Source organism: Anopheles cruzii, chromosome 3 (assembly GCF_943734635.1).
Source record: "Anopheles cruzii chromosome 3, idAnoCruzAS_RS32_06, whole genome shotgun sequence".
NCBI classification, from domain to species: domain Eukaryota; kingdom Metazoa; phylum Arthropoda; class Insecta; order Diptera; family Culicidae; genus Anopheles; species Anopheles cruzii.
This window is the reverse complement of record NC_069145.1, coordinates 64,932,606-64,947,842: the sequence shown is the minus strand read 5'-3', so window position 1 is coordinate 64,947,842 and position 15,237 is coordinate 64,932,606. Positions and strand designations below refer to the sequence as shown.

General features: G+C 51.6%; 3 protein-coding genes across 3 annotated transcripts; 1 reads left to right on the top strand and 2 right to left on the bottom strand.

The window, feature by feature from the left end:
• The first annotated feature begins 1,876 nt into the window (after nucleotides 1–1,876).
• LOC128270793 (enhancer of mRNA-decapping protein 4 homolog) lies at nucleotides 1,877–8,621 on the top strand. Its single transcript, XM_053008213.1, has 9 exons — nucleotides 1,877–1,953; nucleotides 2,029–2,234; nucleotides 2,302–3,978; nucleotides 4,629–5,192; nucleotides 5,355–5,687; nucleotides 5,762–6,843; nucleotides 6,921–7,086; nucleotides 7,155–7,692; nucleotides 7,765–8,621. Exons 1-9 carry the CDS (start codon nucleotides 1,877–1,879, stop codon nucleotides 7,952–7,954), a joined length of 4,833 nt encoding a protein of 1,610 aa, XP_052864173.1. The 3' UTR covers nucleotides 7,955–8,621.
• LOC128271652 (rRNA-processing protein UTP23 homolog) lies at nucleotides 8,557–9,591 on the bottom strand. Its single transcript, XM_053009264.1, has 2 exons — nucleotides 9,434–9,591; nucleotides 8,557–9,369 (listed from the first exon to the last, which is right to left on the bottom strand). The coding sequence occupies exons 1-2, from the start codon at nucleotides 9,551–9,553 to the stop codon at nucleotides 8,728–8,730; spliced, it is 762 nt and encodes a 253-aa protein (XP_052865224.1). The 5' UTR covers nucleotides 9,554–9,591; the 3' UTR covers nucleotides 8,557–8,727.
• A 602-nt stretch (nucleotides 9,592–10,193) lies between these two features.
• Nucleotides 10,194–14,840, bottom strand: LOC128273759 (uncharacterized). The gene is made up of 3 exons (XM_053011795.1): nucleotides 14,714–14,840; nucleotides 11,542–12,329; nucleotides 10,194–11,461 (listed from the first exon to the last, which is right to left on the bottom strand). The coding sequence occupies exons 1-3, from the start codon at nucleotides 14,728–14,730 to the stop codon at nucleotides 10,194–10,196; spliced, it is 2,073 nt and encodes a 690-aa protein (XP_052867755.1). The 5' UTR covers nucleotides 14,731–14,840.
• Nucleotides 14,841–15,237: the final 397 nt, after the last annotated feature.

Sequence of the window (15,237 nt, the reverse complement as noted above, 5' to 3'; positions counted from 1 at the left end):
AATATTTGCCGCCACACATTGCACGACAACTCGCTTCCGGCCAAATCGGTTGCAGCAGCTGTGGGGAAGTTTACTTTGCCATTTATACATTACATTCTGTGGTTGCTTTTGGAGCGCGACGTGCGCGTGCCTTGGCTTCTTATCAACTCACCACCAACACTTTGCACTGGGGCCAATTCTTTTTCGTACCAGTCCTTGGGTCACCAAATTTTATAGTCATCAACTCTAGTCACCGCCACTTCATCTGTACGTAAGCTGGAAATATAATCAATCTTGCTGTGTAGCTTGGGCGTGGAACTTGGCGAACCGAACAGCGAGTACCGATATTGTTCGCGTCCTATCGTCAATTAGAACCGCTGGTGGAGTTGTCAGGCCGCAAACTGGAACACGCGGCGGTAACGAACTGGTGCCGTCGTCGCGCCAGTTGATTCTTGGGCCATTCTTCACCTCAAAGGTTGTGGTGCGTCATACCATTATTGTCGTCAATTTGTTGGGTGTCGTTATTTTTCCGTCTTTTCCGTTCTTCCGCGCAATGGCTCCGCTCCGATGGACATGCTAATTACATTTACTACTTTACGAGACCGAAGGAGCCCCGCAATCGCGCGACCAGGCTGGATGGTAAAACCGCGCGTATTACGTTTTGCACTTCCCAAACAATTTGCCAACCACCGCCGGTTGTATCCATGGTATCCGGTGGGTTACAACACCCGCCACAAGCAAGTTCGTGAAACAAAAGCCCTAACCCGATTGGTTCTGCCGATCGACTGACGGTTCGCGTTGCTGTTTATAGCGCGGTATCCTGCAGAACCCTACAATCCCTTCGTGAGGGCCGTGAATAATTCACACATTTTGTACATGTGGTTCAATAGGCCAAGACATCGCCGCAAAGCAAATGAAATCACTTTTGTTGGTTCAGGTGAGATACAGTAGTTGCCAAGAACTTATAAGTGTGTCTGCACGCTCCAGGAAAATCACGTAGAATAGAATGAACAATGTTTAAAGCAATATCCTGTTAAAAGGTTGTGTATTATTAAGATATTAGCTTAAGTGAACCATGAATTTTAAGGCATGTTTAACGTTTCAAACCACGAACTGAAAATAGTAGATTTACAAGTTCATACCCACCGCGGTTTGACAGCAGCTTGGCGTTCGTCGATGAAACGCGCTCTTCGTCGATTCCGCCGTACATCGAGTGCGTCGATGACAGTGCTGCTCAGCGCTGCTCATCACTTTTTGCAGCGAGAAGTTATTAAAGCGAAGTCCCCGTACGTGCGTCCCGACCGCCTAGTGGGGTAAATTAAGTAAATTACAAAAAGCAGATTGTTACGTTTTCGTTCCGTTCACTTTCGTGCGTGTTTGAGACGCTAGTTTTTAACCCCCTAACACGCGAATCTAATTCGCTCGTTCGCTGTGAGCAACTCTGAGGAGTCGTCTGCGAAGCCGGTTTGTTACCCCCGCGCCTTGGGACGGATGAAAGAAGCGCATCATCACGACCTGTCTCGCAGCATAGCCATTGTTTGCCTGCTTCACTGCTCTCGTTTTAAAGCAGATTGTTTCACCTCGCGCCATCGTTTTGTGAATTCACGGGTGCGAACAGGTTTACTTTCGCCGAAAGTGTTCACGGTGTTTCCGGTTCCGTCGGTACTTCGTCTGTGTGCTGCTGGCCAACGGAAGGATCCGCGATGCTATGCTAATTTTTGCTATCATCAGCACAGTTCAGTTGGCTCGGTTTTTGCAACGGTTTTGTTTGCGAAAGTGCTTTTCGGTTTTCGATAAACACATCACTGCCAGCAGCAGCAGCAGTGTGCTGGACGAACGGCAACGCAGCAACAGCATTAGCGGCAACACCATATTCGACGAACCGAACGTGGTCAGCATGGAAACCAAGGCAGTATCAAAGAAGGCGGCCCCGGGTGCGTCGCCGGCGACGAAAGGAAGCAAACGAACGACGTTGTAAGTCGCAGGTAGACCGTCCAGAGGCCGGTGGCGAAATTCTCACGCTCTGTTCTTGTTCTTGTTCCTCTTTAGCACGTTCAGTGCCGACGAACGACAGCATTCGTTCAAGACGTCCGACAAGAGCATCAAAGTGGTGTGCAGCGGCGGTACACACGATCGTGGCAGCTCGAAGATCAAGCTGATAAACATGGTGGACTACAAATGGGAGCAGAAAAACTATCCCGGTCGGCTGATCGCCTGCCACAAGGAGCGGGATGTGATGGCGTACGCCATCAAAGGTAAGCGGGCGGCCGCAGTGGAAAGCTTCTTCCTGTTAAGTTGTTATTCGAATTCCTCCCTCCGCAGTGACGAAGCACTCGAAGAGCGAAGGGATGGTACGTGTGGTGCACCTGCAGGCGTGCGATCGAGTGCTGATCAAGGGCATGTCCGGCGAGGTGCTGGACATCCAGTTTGCCCACACGTCAACCCCCGATTGCCTGCTGGGCATCATCGAACCGACCGCTCTGCACGTGCACCACGTGCAGCTGCAGGACAAAAAGCTAACGACCACGCTGAAGGTCAAGATCAACGATCCGCTCGAGGGGCACGTTCCGGTGTGCGATCGGATCAGCTGGTGTCCGTATCTGCGTGAGCCCGAGGACGAGGTGGACGATTTTGCCAGCCAGCTGCTGGTGTGGACCCGGGGTTCCACCTTTCAGTGCTACAGCGTCAGCACGCTGGCGAAAGCGGGCGGTGATCCGACTAACTTGTCCGCCTGGATGCTGAACGAGGCCGGATTTAAGGCCACCGACGGCGAAGCGACCATCACGGGCAGTGTGTTGTCGGCCGACGGCACGACACTCGCGCTCAGCTCGGCGGATGGGCTGATACGCTTCTATCAGGTGTATCAACATTCGAACGACTACACGCCCCGCTGTCTGCACGAGTGGAAACCGCACGATGGCAAGGTGCTCAATAGCTTCTTCTTTCTCGACGACTACACCGAAACGGTGGACGATAATGCGCTCTGGAAGCACGCGATCACGTGCGCCGAAAACAACACGGAAATCAAGCTGTGGTGCTGCGAGTCCTGGGAGTGTCTGCAGACCGTGCGCCTTACGCCGGGCTCACCCAATCAAGCCCCGCTCATTCTGCGGGCGGAAATTGACCTCGCGTCCACCTACCTCGTGCTGTCCGACATGAGCAACCGGCAGCTGTACGTGCTGCAGATACGCAAGGGTGTCGCTAACCTGCACGATCCGCAGCAGCAACGGGCACTGGTGTCGCAATCGAAATCGGGCACCTCTAGCCTGCGGGGGAAGGTGGCCGTACCGAAAACGCTCGAACAGATGGCCCTGCAGCGGCCACACATCGTGTCGATCGCCGAGTACCCGGTTTCGACCCCGATTCTGTGCTTCAGCATCCTCTACGCTACGGTGCGGACACAAAAGTTTGGCGACGCGTACCTGATGCGCATGATCGACGATGAGGATGAGGATCGGAACGTGCAAAGCAGCGTCGTGTTGCGGATGTTCCTTCTACAACCGAACAGTCTGCAGAACTGCAAGCTGGTGTATAATGCGGTGCCGGAGGAAGTGGCCGATACCGAGTCGGCCATGGCAGGCAACAGTGATGATGCAGTGGCGGAAGAAGATGTGACCGGCGAAGTGGAGGGCAACCTATCGGAAGACGACGATAGAGCGAAAGGTGTCACGGTGCCAGCTTCGTCCAGCAAAGAGAGTACTGCGAGTGGCAGTAGCAGAGAAGACGACGGGGACGAGGTGGGCGAAGCTGGCAAGAAGAAGGACAGTGGGAGTGTTGCTGACCAGCAGCGCGAAAGTTTCGAGCGCACGATGGTCGCCGCAGTTAAAAAGCTCAACGAAGCGATCCGAGGTCAGCCGGATTTGCCGTCACCGTCGCTCGACACGACACCGAACGGTGGAACGGGCGTCGTATCGACGACTACACCGGCCACGGTCAACAAAGTGAACCTCATGACTCCGGACTCGTTCAGCACACCGACTGCCGGAGGTGCTTCGTCTGGTAAGTGTGGTCCGCACGTTTTTGTTCGTCTTTTGCTCAGTTTCTCAATTCCGATCCATGTGGTGTGTTTCCCGTGACAGTGGTTCTGTAGCCTCTTCCAAATGTCCTCTCTGATTTATGCCGTATTTTTCTGTATCGTTTGATAGTCTAAGATCTTCAAATATCATTATTTTGGTACGAGTAAATTGTATTTATTTCCACGTAACATACGAGTCACCGAGTTGACCGCGTCAAGCGGATTAGAGAGGTCATGATTTGCATTGATGTTAGGCTCGTTTACTATGGGGAAGTTAATTCTATCTGTTACACCTCCGTAGCCGATCGTGTGACCTGTAGATTGTGTAACGTGTCCCTGACCTCTTTTCTCCTCTTATTGCATGTTTGGTGTTATAGTAGACACGTTTCGCGTTTTGATTTTCTTGTGTATTTTTAGAGAGCTTTTTATTATTTATCTCAAAAAAGGCTTCTTTAAAACGCGTCACCGACCGACTGTGGCCGCCGTAGCTTCAGCGACACACCGGCGGTGTTTTGTATTTTGCGATACTTTCGTTCATTTGGTTGGCCACGCTCTCGCCACGGATTAGAGCCTCCTTTCGCGGGCTTTCGGCATCGAACTGAGCTTTGTCCGCCGTTGTTCTCCTATCCCGCAGAGCGACCTGGCCAATGGATACAATCCTACGCGGACCGTGGCGCACTCCGAGGAGGCCAGTACGATCAGCTGGCGACTAAGAGCGATCCAAATACTGCCGCCAGTGCTGCTGCGGGCCTTATGACGCCCTGCGGCAATAACAATTCGTCCGCCACCAGTACGACCGATGCCACGGGCAGTGACGGTTGTACGAGCGATGATGAGGAAGAGGAGGAAGAAGAGGAAGAAGAGGGCGGTGGCAATACTAGCATCGCATCGATTGCCGGCTCCGAGCGTATAGCCAACACGACGGACGATCCGGATGACGTGGAGGAAGACGTGCAGGAGGAGGGCATAGGCGAAGAAAAGGCGCCCGGAAGTTCCGATGCTGGCGACTGCGACCGGCAGCAACGGGTCGCCGTAGCTGCTCTGTCCAATGGGGTCCAGCCCGGCGAGCAGAAGAAAAAACATAAAAGGGTTCCCAGCGGTGGCAACGTCATGCTGAACGCTTCGAGCACTACGCTGACCGTAGAGCACTTTTCGAAAATACTGACCCTAGACGAGGCGGAACCAGCGACGGTTCAAGGTAGCGTCACTATCCTTCTCGCACTTCCCAAGAATGCCTTCTTATTGCTCTCCGATTTGTGTCCCTTACTCCCGTTGTTGGTTTTCTCCCGTTTGTGTTGACCTTCTGTGAATTGTGAATTGGATTTGTAAATCTTTCCGTCCGTTTGTTTTCAAATTACAGAAAAAAATAAATCCGACGACACGGTTAACCCGAACGTACTCAGTACGCTGTTTATGCTGGCCAATGCCACCAAACAACAGCAGCATCTGCATCCGGCACAACCCAAGGTCGTTGAGTTGATTACGGCGACCGACAGCCAGAAGATGACAACGACGACAGCGACCGCTGCAGGTGGAGTTGTCCCACCGACCGCAAATGCACTGGAGGCGTTCGTCAACATGGTCAACAGTAGGGCGGCCACAGAAGAGACAAAGAGTGGTGGTCTCACCGTCCCCAGTAAGCTACGCAAATCGACCACCAACGGTGAAGTAGTGCCGGAAAGCGGCGTCAAAGGTAAGGAAGAACGCACTAAAAGGAACGGAACCTTGAATGGTATAAATGTTGCGTCCCCGTTTCGTCCCTTGCAGACACTCCGATTGTACCGCCGATGCCGTCGGTGGAAATGTTGGCGAGCGGTGGGTCCAGCCCTAGTCGCGAGGTGCAACAGATCATGTCGACCAAAGGGGGCACCAGCATGGTGGACGAACTGTTCCAGTACATGTGCTCCGACCGGCAGGACACCAGTCCCGACGAGGAGCTGAATGCGGACGACGATGGCGAGGAGGACGAAAGTATGCTGGTTGCCAGCTACGATGACGAGCAGGAGATCGAGGTGCAAAGTGGGGGGAAGGCCAGGAGCGACCAAACTGATGGAACGGGTGACGGCAATGAGAAGGAAGGGCCGGTGGTAGGGCCGGTTTTGAAGAATGGTGCCAATACTTCCGGCGTTGTCTCGTCGAAGGAGGGAAAAGCAAAAACCATGGCAAAAGAGACGATCGATCGATCGTCCCCGGTGCGCGACAGTACCGTGGACGCCCGGCCACCGCAGCCCGATTTCTGGCCAGCGACCGTACCGAAGGAGCTGTCAAAGGCGGACGCCGCAACGCTTGTGGCGGCCGAAAATGAAGCAATTGCATTGCTCCTTGCGCCCCCTCCAACACCGGCTGCCGTTCCGATCGACCCGACCCCCCAGCTGACCGCACTCAGCGGTAAGCTGGATCGCATGATGGAGCTGCTGTCGCTACAATCGAGCCAAATCGAACAACTAAACACGCAGATCGAAGCGCTCAAGAAGAACAAAAATGACGATCACCGGCGTTACCAAGCGGCGACCAATCGTCTCCAGCAGACCCTACCGAAGGCCATCGAAACACAGCTGATAGCCTTCTGCCAGCAGCAGGCGCACCGTACCGAGGAGCAGCTGCGCTCCGTGTTTACGGTGCTGCTGGCGCAGATCGTGGGTACGCTCGAGAATCGGTTGCCGAAGGCGGGAATACCCGAGCGGATACCGGAGCAGTTTAGGGCCGCACTGTTGAAGGACATACAAGGGTTCGTCTTACCGCCCATTACGTCCAAGATTGAGGGTATGCAGCAGATGCTGGCGATGGCAAAACTGCGCTCGAATGCAACGGTGATAAAGGACATGGTGCAAGAGACAATCCTCAGCCAGGTAGGGGGGGGGCGGGGGACTATCTTTGTGGCTGGGTTGTGGACAACAGTACTTTACCGGTCTTTATCTTTCCTTAGCCCATCCTGGACGCACTGAGCACATCGGTCCAGAACGGACTGCGAACCAATCAGGAGGAAATCTATCGGACATCCCTTCGAGACATCATGCTTCCCGGGTACGAAAAGTCCTCCCAGGAGCTGTTCCGTCAACTGAACGAAGCCTTTACGGTCGGCATTACAGGATGTAAGTACCTTTCGATTGATCCCATTGTGTTGCTCGTGCCCTCACTCTCTGTCTGCGTCTTATTACAGTCCTGCGTCGAATCGACTTCCACCTCATGCGAATGATGCGTTTCCAAGGGCAAGCGATAGACCTGGTGGAAAAGGTGCGTGTCCTACCGGAGAAGATGGCTGCTGATGGAGAACGTGTGACGGCCACCGCCCTGCAGTCGTTGCGCGAGAGCATCGAAAAGGATTTGAAGGTGATGCAAACGCCATTGCTCAAGACGATCCGCGAGAACATTCGACAGGAAATCGAGAAAGGTTTCGAAGCACAAGCGTCCTCCCTCGAGGATTCCGTCCTGTCGGCGGTCCGCTCGCAGGCCCAAACGCCCGCACCGAACAACGTCGACGTGCAGGAGCAGATCCGCCAGTATCTGGCCGGCGGTCAGATCAACAAGGCCTTCCACAAAGCGCTCCTATCGAACGATCTCAGCCTGGTAGAGTTCGTGCTCGACCGGGCCGACTACAAGCAGGTGTTTAATCCGTGCACGCTCGAGCAAACGGTGCTACTGTCGCTGATACAACAAATCTCCGCCGACATGTCCAACCACAATGACCTAAAGCACAAGTAAGTCACGATACGACGACGCCGCGTGGTGGGATGATGATCACTTTTGGTAACTATTTCCCTTGCTTGCAGATATCTGTCGGATGCGATCGTCAGTCTCGACTTTCAGGATCCGGTCACGAAAGAACACTCACCGAAGGTGATGCTCGAGCTGATCAACAACTCGCAGGCGTTCATGAGCGCCAACCCGAGCAGCTCGCTCTGCACCAGCCTCAAGATGCTGGTTAGTGCCGTCCAATTCATGGGCTACAAGCAATTTTGATATCTGGTGAAGTAGCAGCAAGTGCAGCAGCACCAGCAGTTGCACCAGCAACCCAAGACTGACGGCACCTGATAGCATTCCAAATCCCGGCGAAGGGCCCTTCGGCGGAGAGCGAAACGTCGGGCGAGGAACAACAAAATCGGCAAACAACTCTCAACCACAAGCAATCACGCAATCAAACCACATTTGTAACGGAACGAACAAAGCTAGGAACTCGGACGATAGGGGGCCCCATTGTGACTGGCACTGGACGCAACCGAATGGGTAGCGTTCTCTGCTACCCCTTTGCTCTATTTTGTATCAATTTTGAACCCCCACGGTACTCAGCCGTGGTAAATTGATTAGCAAACTTCGTCGTCCTTTAGCCATCTTCAGGCCTCTCGTGTTTCAATTATTTTAATCCCTCTGACTATCGGCATGATCCTGTGGAGCAGGAGAATATTTCATGGAGAAGCGCGCTTATCGACAGACAACTCACCAAACAACTTTCTCTTCCTCTGTCTGCCTATCTGTCTTCCAACGAGCGCGATAAACTTGTATTATTCCGACTTAATAGGACTTTAGCAAGACGATAGAGCAATAATGTTCATCCATCATTAGAAACGTGCTATAATTATCTTGTATTTTAGTTTTCTTTTCTCACACCTGACACAAGAATAAATCATATTTCGAGGTCTAACGGTTTGGTTGTTGTTTGATAAAACGTTGAGGTTGAAGAAAGAAAATTAACAGTTTTCAGACTTCAGACCATCGGTTGTGTTTAATTATTCAATTTATTTGCCTATACCACTTTTGAGTTGCTCAACGACATGTTTGGGCAATTTGATGCGTTTCCTACTTTTCTTCGCCACTTTACCCTCGCTGACCGCAGATGGGCCGCCGGCTCCGTTGGGCATTTCTTTCTTCTTTTTTGATTTTTTGCACGAAAGTGGGTTAGGGTTTTTGGGCCGTTTCTTTTTCCGCACGATTGGCCCGGCAGCCTCAGCGAGGCCCTCTTTCTTTTTCAACCCGGTGAGCGTTTCGCGGTCCAGAGTGCGCACTTCGACCCGATTGCGTTGCCCTTCGGTGGCAGCCTTGCGATTGGCTTCGGACGGTTGCACCAACGTTGGCACGGAACTGTTGTGTAGGTAGAACAGCGGGATGGCCGGTTTCAAGCGAATCCACTCCTGTAGGGCGCGATCTTGGGTGGCAACGATGTAGCGGCTGGTTTGCGAGATGGACTTAATACAGGAGGAGCCACTGATCGGGCGCTTTTCGTGACCACACCGGTGCACGAGGAATCGTTTCAACAGCTGACTGGTTCCGATGAATCCGGCCCCAAGGTTGTCCGTCTCCGTGATGATACAAGCCGTCACGATCGGTTTCACCTCGCACTGGAAGTACTTTTTCAGCTGCTCTTCGATCTGTAACCGGATCTACGTTGTTCCCGAGACATTAGACCGCCTGTTTCGGGTAGAAGCGTTCGGTTCTCTTCCGTACCTTGTACGCCGCATGGCAGAAGCTTCCATCGATGAGGCAAAGCAGTGGCTCGCGAAACCCGAAATTGTTTATGTAGAAGCTCATATACTTTCGAGTTTTCTTATGTTTCGTGATTTTCATCCTGATGGGCTTTCCGGTGCAGAAACTCAACGAGGGAAACGATTTTTACACTTTCAGAATCATAACAATGCGGGTTTGCTGTGAGTATCACCCGTTTTTCGACGAAACTCGTTTCATCGACATATCGCTGTCAGTTTGAGTAGCCGCTGACGTTTCACCGCCGCCGTTTATTTCTGGCGCAAAACTCGAATTAAACCGACGAGTTCTATTTCATTTCTGTTTCCGTGATAAAATGCGTTTATTCGCGCCGTGCAAAAAAAACACCGTTCATAAAAAGAGCTTGATTTTGCACCTGTTTTGTATAAAAAGAATTTGCGTTTATTGGTATAAGTCCGCATGGTCACGGATAAAACGGAAGCACATTGCAAAAGTAGGACAACGAAACAAAAAAGGGTTTCCTGGTTCCCATTTTTGAATGTTGTACCTCCTTACGTCGCTCTGCTACGGGCCTGTGTGATATGTAACGGGACCGAAACAGAGTGCGACGTTATGCGTGAACGTGTAACCCTGGGTCTTTTGATTAAGCTTCATTTGTATACTTCCTCCGCCACTGCTGTCCCCTGTATTGTATGGAAACTTTGCTTCCAAATGGATCAAATTTGGCAACTTGGTAACATGGTGTTTGATATGCTTCTCTCGTTCACAAACCACAGAAGCAGTACAACTTTAACCGATAGTCATCCACGCAATAACTTTGCTTCCCGTACAAGTTCGTCCGGCTTACCGTGCCCGTCAAGAAGCTGTCGTTGTTGGAATCAATGCGCACCGTGGCTTCAAATTCACCCTCGCCCGGTTTCGTAACGAACCGTACACTGATGTCACTGAACTTGTGATTGGCCGTTATGTTCTCCGGCGACATACCGACACTGGCGTCCTCGATTGAATTCAGATGTAGCACGCTGCACTGCGGATAGTCAAGCAGCAGCTGGTTTACTCGGTCCACTGCAAAACGAGCCGCCTGTATGACCTGGTGGTCATTTTTCGTCAACGTCTTGTGATCGTGACAGGTGCACCAGTGCGACACAATGCCCGCATCCTCGCAGGTGCGCGTCGTTGGTACCGGAAGCAACAAACTGACCCCCCGAGGGATGGGTCTGGTGGAGTACAGCTCGTTTGTCCGCTCCCTCACGGATTCGTCCTTCAGACCGGGACTCTCTAGATTGAGGAAGTCCTTCAGCGTCTCGTACAGATCAAAGTGCGTTGTCAATCGTAAACGGTTTCTTCGCAAATTTCGGTACGCTGCCGGATAGCGTACGGCGAACCACGGCGGAAGGATGAATATCAGAAATGGTTGCCGCTCTTCCATCATTCCCTGATACGTGTTCCGGAACGAGCCCCACCGAATGCCGTGGTCACTCATCAAGATCAGCACCGTGCGGTTAAGGTAGTCGCGTTGTTCCTCGTCGGCCACAAACTCCAACAGCCTACGGTAGTCTTCATCTATCAGCGACGGATTGTTGAAAAAGTCGTGCGTCATGCCGACGCCCCACAGCAGGGAAAACACGGGCTCTTCGCTGCCGAATGTTTTGACCACCTTCCGGGCGTAGTCCAACAGTACACTCGTGGGGCTGCGACCACCGAGGCACAGTTTGGCGTTCAGTTTCTTGTTGTAGCCCACACTCGATTCCATCTGGCGGAAAAAGCTGCGCAGATAGTAATCGGTCGGCTGCTGCCGGAAGCCCTTCTTGCCGTAGTTGAACGTTCCCATGGCCGTGCTGTCCTCCGCGTACACCGTCCGGTAGCCGGCCGCGCTAAACTTGTTCCACACGAACTGGCACAGGTCGAAGGTGCTGCTCGCGTTCAGGAGACAGGCTGCACTCAGCTCGTCCACGTCGAGTCCGGTCAGAGCGGGCACCATATTTGGAAACGTATTGTCTCCCACCTTATTGTAACCAAACATCTCGATACCTGGAACCGCGGAAAAGGTGATAGACAGCTTGTTTCAATTCTCACACTGTTCGTTACGGATTAGTTCGGCGCATACTAACCGTTCAGGGTGTTTAACACGTAGTCCATCGTTTGATTCATCTGCCGGTGCAGATTCAGTCTCGACACCGCATCTATCCCCAGAATCATAACGTTCAATTTTTGGCCCGCAGCACCAACCTGTTGCCGCAGAGCCCGTATCCTCTCCTCAACGGCTGGTTTGCGCGGGACGAAAGCAAAATAGTCCCGATAGAACGGGTCCTTCAGCGCCGGATGCCGGCAGCTAACCATGACAAACTCGGAGCCCTTCGCATCGATCCGCTCCGGATAATCGATACAAGTTTCGTTCCCCACCTGGTGCTCCTCGTCGTCCGTCAAGCGCTCGAAGGGACGCGCGCAGCACTGTATGAGGCTGGCGTTCGTGACGTTATAGTGGCGCTCGATGTCGTCCTCCCGCAACCGGAACCACAACCATCGCTCGTCGGACTGCAGCAGCGCCGGCACGCAGTCGATCGAGTCCGGGCGTTCGACAAACTTCTGGATGTGCTCGTTGGACACCGGAAAGCTGGGCATCTTGCAGCCGGCCGTGTTCACGAAGTACGAACCGTTATAGTTGAAGTGCTGCTCATCGTCCCGCGTCTCCAGCGCCTCGTTCCAGAGCGGGGCCTCCAGGGCGTCGTAGTCCCACCAGAAGGGCCGCTCGATCGCGTACAGCAGGCAAGCAAAGACGGTCCCCATCAGCAGCAGCACCTTGAAGCGAGTTTTCTTCTTGCGAATAGGACCCATCCGGCGATCGGTGGACAGAAGCGGTTTGTAGCTGTGCGTAGATGCTCTGTAATAGTGAGGGAAGCTGCAGCGGATGTCTTATTAGCAGCTGTGGTTAGACTGGTTGGTTTTAGTTTCAACTTTCTTATACAGGGTGGTCAAATAAGCGTTCTCTTTTTGAACTACCCATTATTTGACGTTTAAAACGTCAAATTTGATTCGGGAAATAGTAGACCATCATCAACCTTTCAAATAAATGTTTCAGCATCGAAAAATATTGAGTCGTTCTCTTTTTATAACCAAATCAAAAAGAGAACGGTTATTTGACCACCCTGTACTAAACACAGGTTATGGATTTCTAGGGATCACTGGATCATTGGCACAGGGCTGAACCACACAACGGAGATCGAAAACTTTTTCCTTCCTTAACTTTTGTTCCATTTGTTGCCCTATAATCGACCTTCCTTCAAAAGCTTCTTGAACCATTCGTACCACCATGTTCCCCTATATTGACACATTTTGTCCGTAAGTCGCAACCAATATATTTGGTACGAAATCCACTGTAAAAGGGAACCTCAAATTTGTCCAAACTTCCAAGCCAAGTTTCTGATGGCAAATCCAATTTGCCCACACAAAACTGTATGGCTCCATTTGAACTGATCTTTCCCCATTATTCCGCGTCCGCGATGACCACGGCCGCAGATGGACGAATAAATGATTTTTATTTTCGGTCACCGAACTCATCCGGGACCTTGTTGCTGGGGAACGGAGAAAAAAGTTCCTCCCCGAAAGTTCTACATTCCAGCGTAGAAACCGGGAGCCAGACCCAACTTCACGAACCCTTCCGTTTTCCAATTGCTTTCGGTTCGACGAGCCAGGTCGGTAGTTTTTGGTTTGCTGGCAACTTCCTGGACTGATAAACTATGTTCAAGTACGCAGCGCTTCTCCGAGCAGCTACCGGGCCCTTGGCAAATAAATCAGTAAACTTTTCCCACTTGGACCCGTTCCAAGGCATGTTCCGGTTTCATGTTTTCGGTTCCAGCTTTCCCGGCCCCGTTTTTGAGAGAATTCTGCCCCTACGACAAATGGCTTTTGTGCCCTTTTTGTTTTCCTTCATACGACGAAGTGTGTGTACATATCTGTGTGGAGCACTTTGTAGCGATAACCTCGGGCAGAGTTCCTGCTGGTGCCAGGAGCTGGGCCCGGTTTCTGTGCCCTACATAAGCACCTTCTTCTGGCGTTTCTATCAACACACACACACATACACATTCACACATACAGGATGGCGAAGAAACTCCTGCTTCCTGCCAGCTATAAATCCGTTTATTGCCCGGTGGCAACATAATAGCAACCTCGGCCTCGGGAGCTCGGGTGGAAGATGAAATTCTTTCCTAATTAATAAAACCAATTATAAATTCAATTCTCGGCCCAACGAAGGCCACCAGGCAGATGACAGGAATTGAAAATAATGAACTGTTAAGCCGTAGCCGGTCAAATGAGCGTGGAGGCGAGAACCCATAGTATGATGGCAAGACGGTTGATTAACACCTGTCCCACTGAACCTATGGCTTTCTGCGCCCAAGACTGTATGCCCTGCCCATAAGAGCCCATCGAAGATGGTTGCATAAGATAATGATCTTGACACTCGCTCACCGCACCGTGTGGCCGATTCGTCAAGCCTCTGCTGGTGAACCGCCAACTCAATCCAGGTGAACCGTCAACAATGAAGGAAGCGATCCACGTGACCAATCGGTGCCGACAATCGAAACAAGCAGATTTTAATCAATCATGAAACTGTGCAGCTGAAGCACCAACTTAGTGCTACCTGTGTCCTACATTCGGGTTGGCTCGAGTAGTGATTACCTCCACTGTGGTGGATTTATTACTCGTGAAAACCATTTATTGATTACGACCGAGAAACCATTATTGAGCAGCGCTTGATTTTCCAAGAATGTCCTTGAGCTATCAGTTCTCGGCCAGATATACGGATTCGTTCCGACTTCATCAATGGCACGATACTTTGATGTGCTACACCTTAGGCCATATAAACACTGGATTGAAGCGCGAAGGATAATATAATACATCTTCTGTCTTCGACAAATTGATAACCTTTCCCCGTATTACTCCGGATTAATGGTTGGGTGGCTCAGACCCCTTTTCACCGACACAGTTTGGATTTATGGGCAATTTATGAGAATTGAAACGTACGGTTGTGCTGTACCGAAGCGTAATTTTTGCCCGTCGCCCAGAAAGGTTACCGTACCGAGTAACCTAACGAGCTTTATTACCCTTCCACACGACGTAGAGGAAAGGTAGCACACCCGTCAATTCCTTTCCCTGCGGGCGACGATCCATCAACTTCCGACTCGCAGATGTTTGCACTTTGGATTTGATTTCCACCGTTTTCGTTCTCTTGATCTCTCTCGTGTTAGCCCCGGCTCTCGGCGCACGAGAAGCTTATCTGCTTACCTTGTTTTCTCAGCCATCCTTCAGCCGGAAGACGCCGCGGCCGGTTGTCGTGGAGAACCGTGGACCGAGAGATGGGTTTTACTATGTTTCGCCACTACTACCGTTGCTTCGTGACCACTCAAGGTTCGCGGAACGGGCGAAAAAAAGCAAACGAAGTTTTGTGCGCGCTACCCTTTTAGGCGAAGGTCTTGGAAGTAATCGTTGCTGATTTATGACTACAACAACATGATTGCTGGTTGGTTTCGAAAATTAGAAGCATAAAATCCAAGCGTAGGTATCCCTTTCTGATTGGATTTCGACCCGATGTTATCTCCGTTCAGCTCTCGGATTAGTTGCCGTAGGCACTCCCACCAAGGATGGTCACGCCACAGGTAACCAAGTGGTTTGTTCGATTTATGAAGATGCCTTTTTCAATATCAGCCGACCAGCCGTTCGACCACCGTAGTGATTCTGACGCTTGACGATTTCATCTCACTTCATGCGTGCAAACGCCGATTAGTCGGCACTCTATTACAAGTATCGCA

Coding starts and splice junctions, on each gene's coding strand:
- LOC128270793 (XM_053008213.1), top strand. CDS start 1,877: ATGGAAACCAAGGCAGTATCAAAGAAGGCGGCCCCGGGTGCGTCGCCG. Junction 2,235..2,301: donor GATGGCGTACGCCATCAAAG/GTAAGCGGGCGG, acceptor CTCCCTCCGCAG/TGACGAAGCACTCGAAGAGC. Junction 6,844..6,920: donor AAGAGACAATCCTCAGCCAG/GTAGGGGGGGGG, acceptor ATCTTTCCTTAG/CCCATCCTGGACGCACTGAG.
- LOC128271652 (XM_053009264.1), bottom strand. CDS start 9,553: ATGAAAATCACGAAACATAAGAAAACTCGAAAGTATATGAGCTTCTAC. Junction 9,370..9,433: donor TCTGCCATGCGGCGTACAAG/GTACGGAAGAGA, acceptor GGAACAACGTAG/ATCCGGTTACAGATCGAAGA.
- LOC128273759 (XM_053011795.1), bottom strand. Junction 11,462..11,541: donor CGTGTTAAACACCCTGAACG/GTTAGTATGCGC, acceptor CCGCGGTTCCAG/GTATCGAGATGTTTGGTTAC.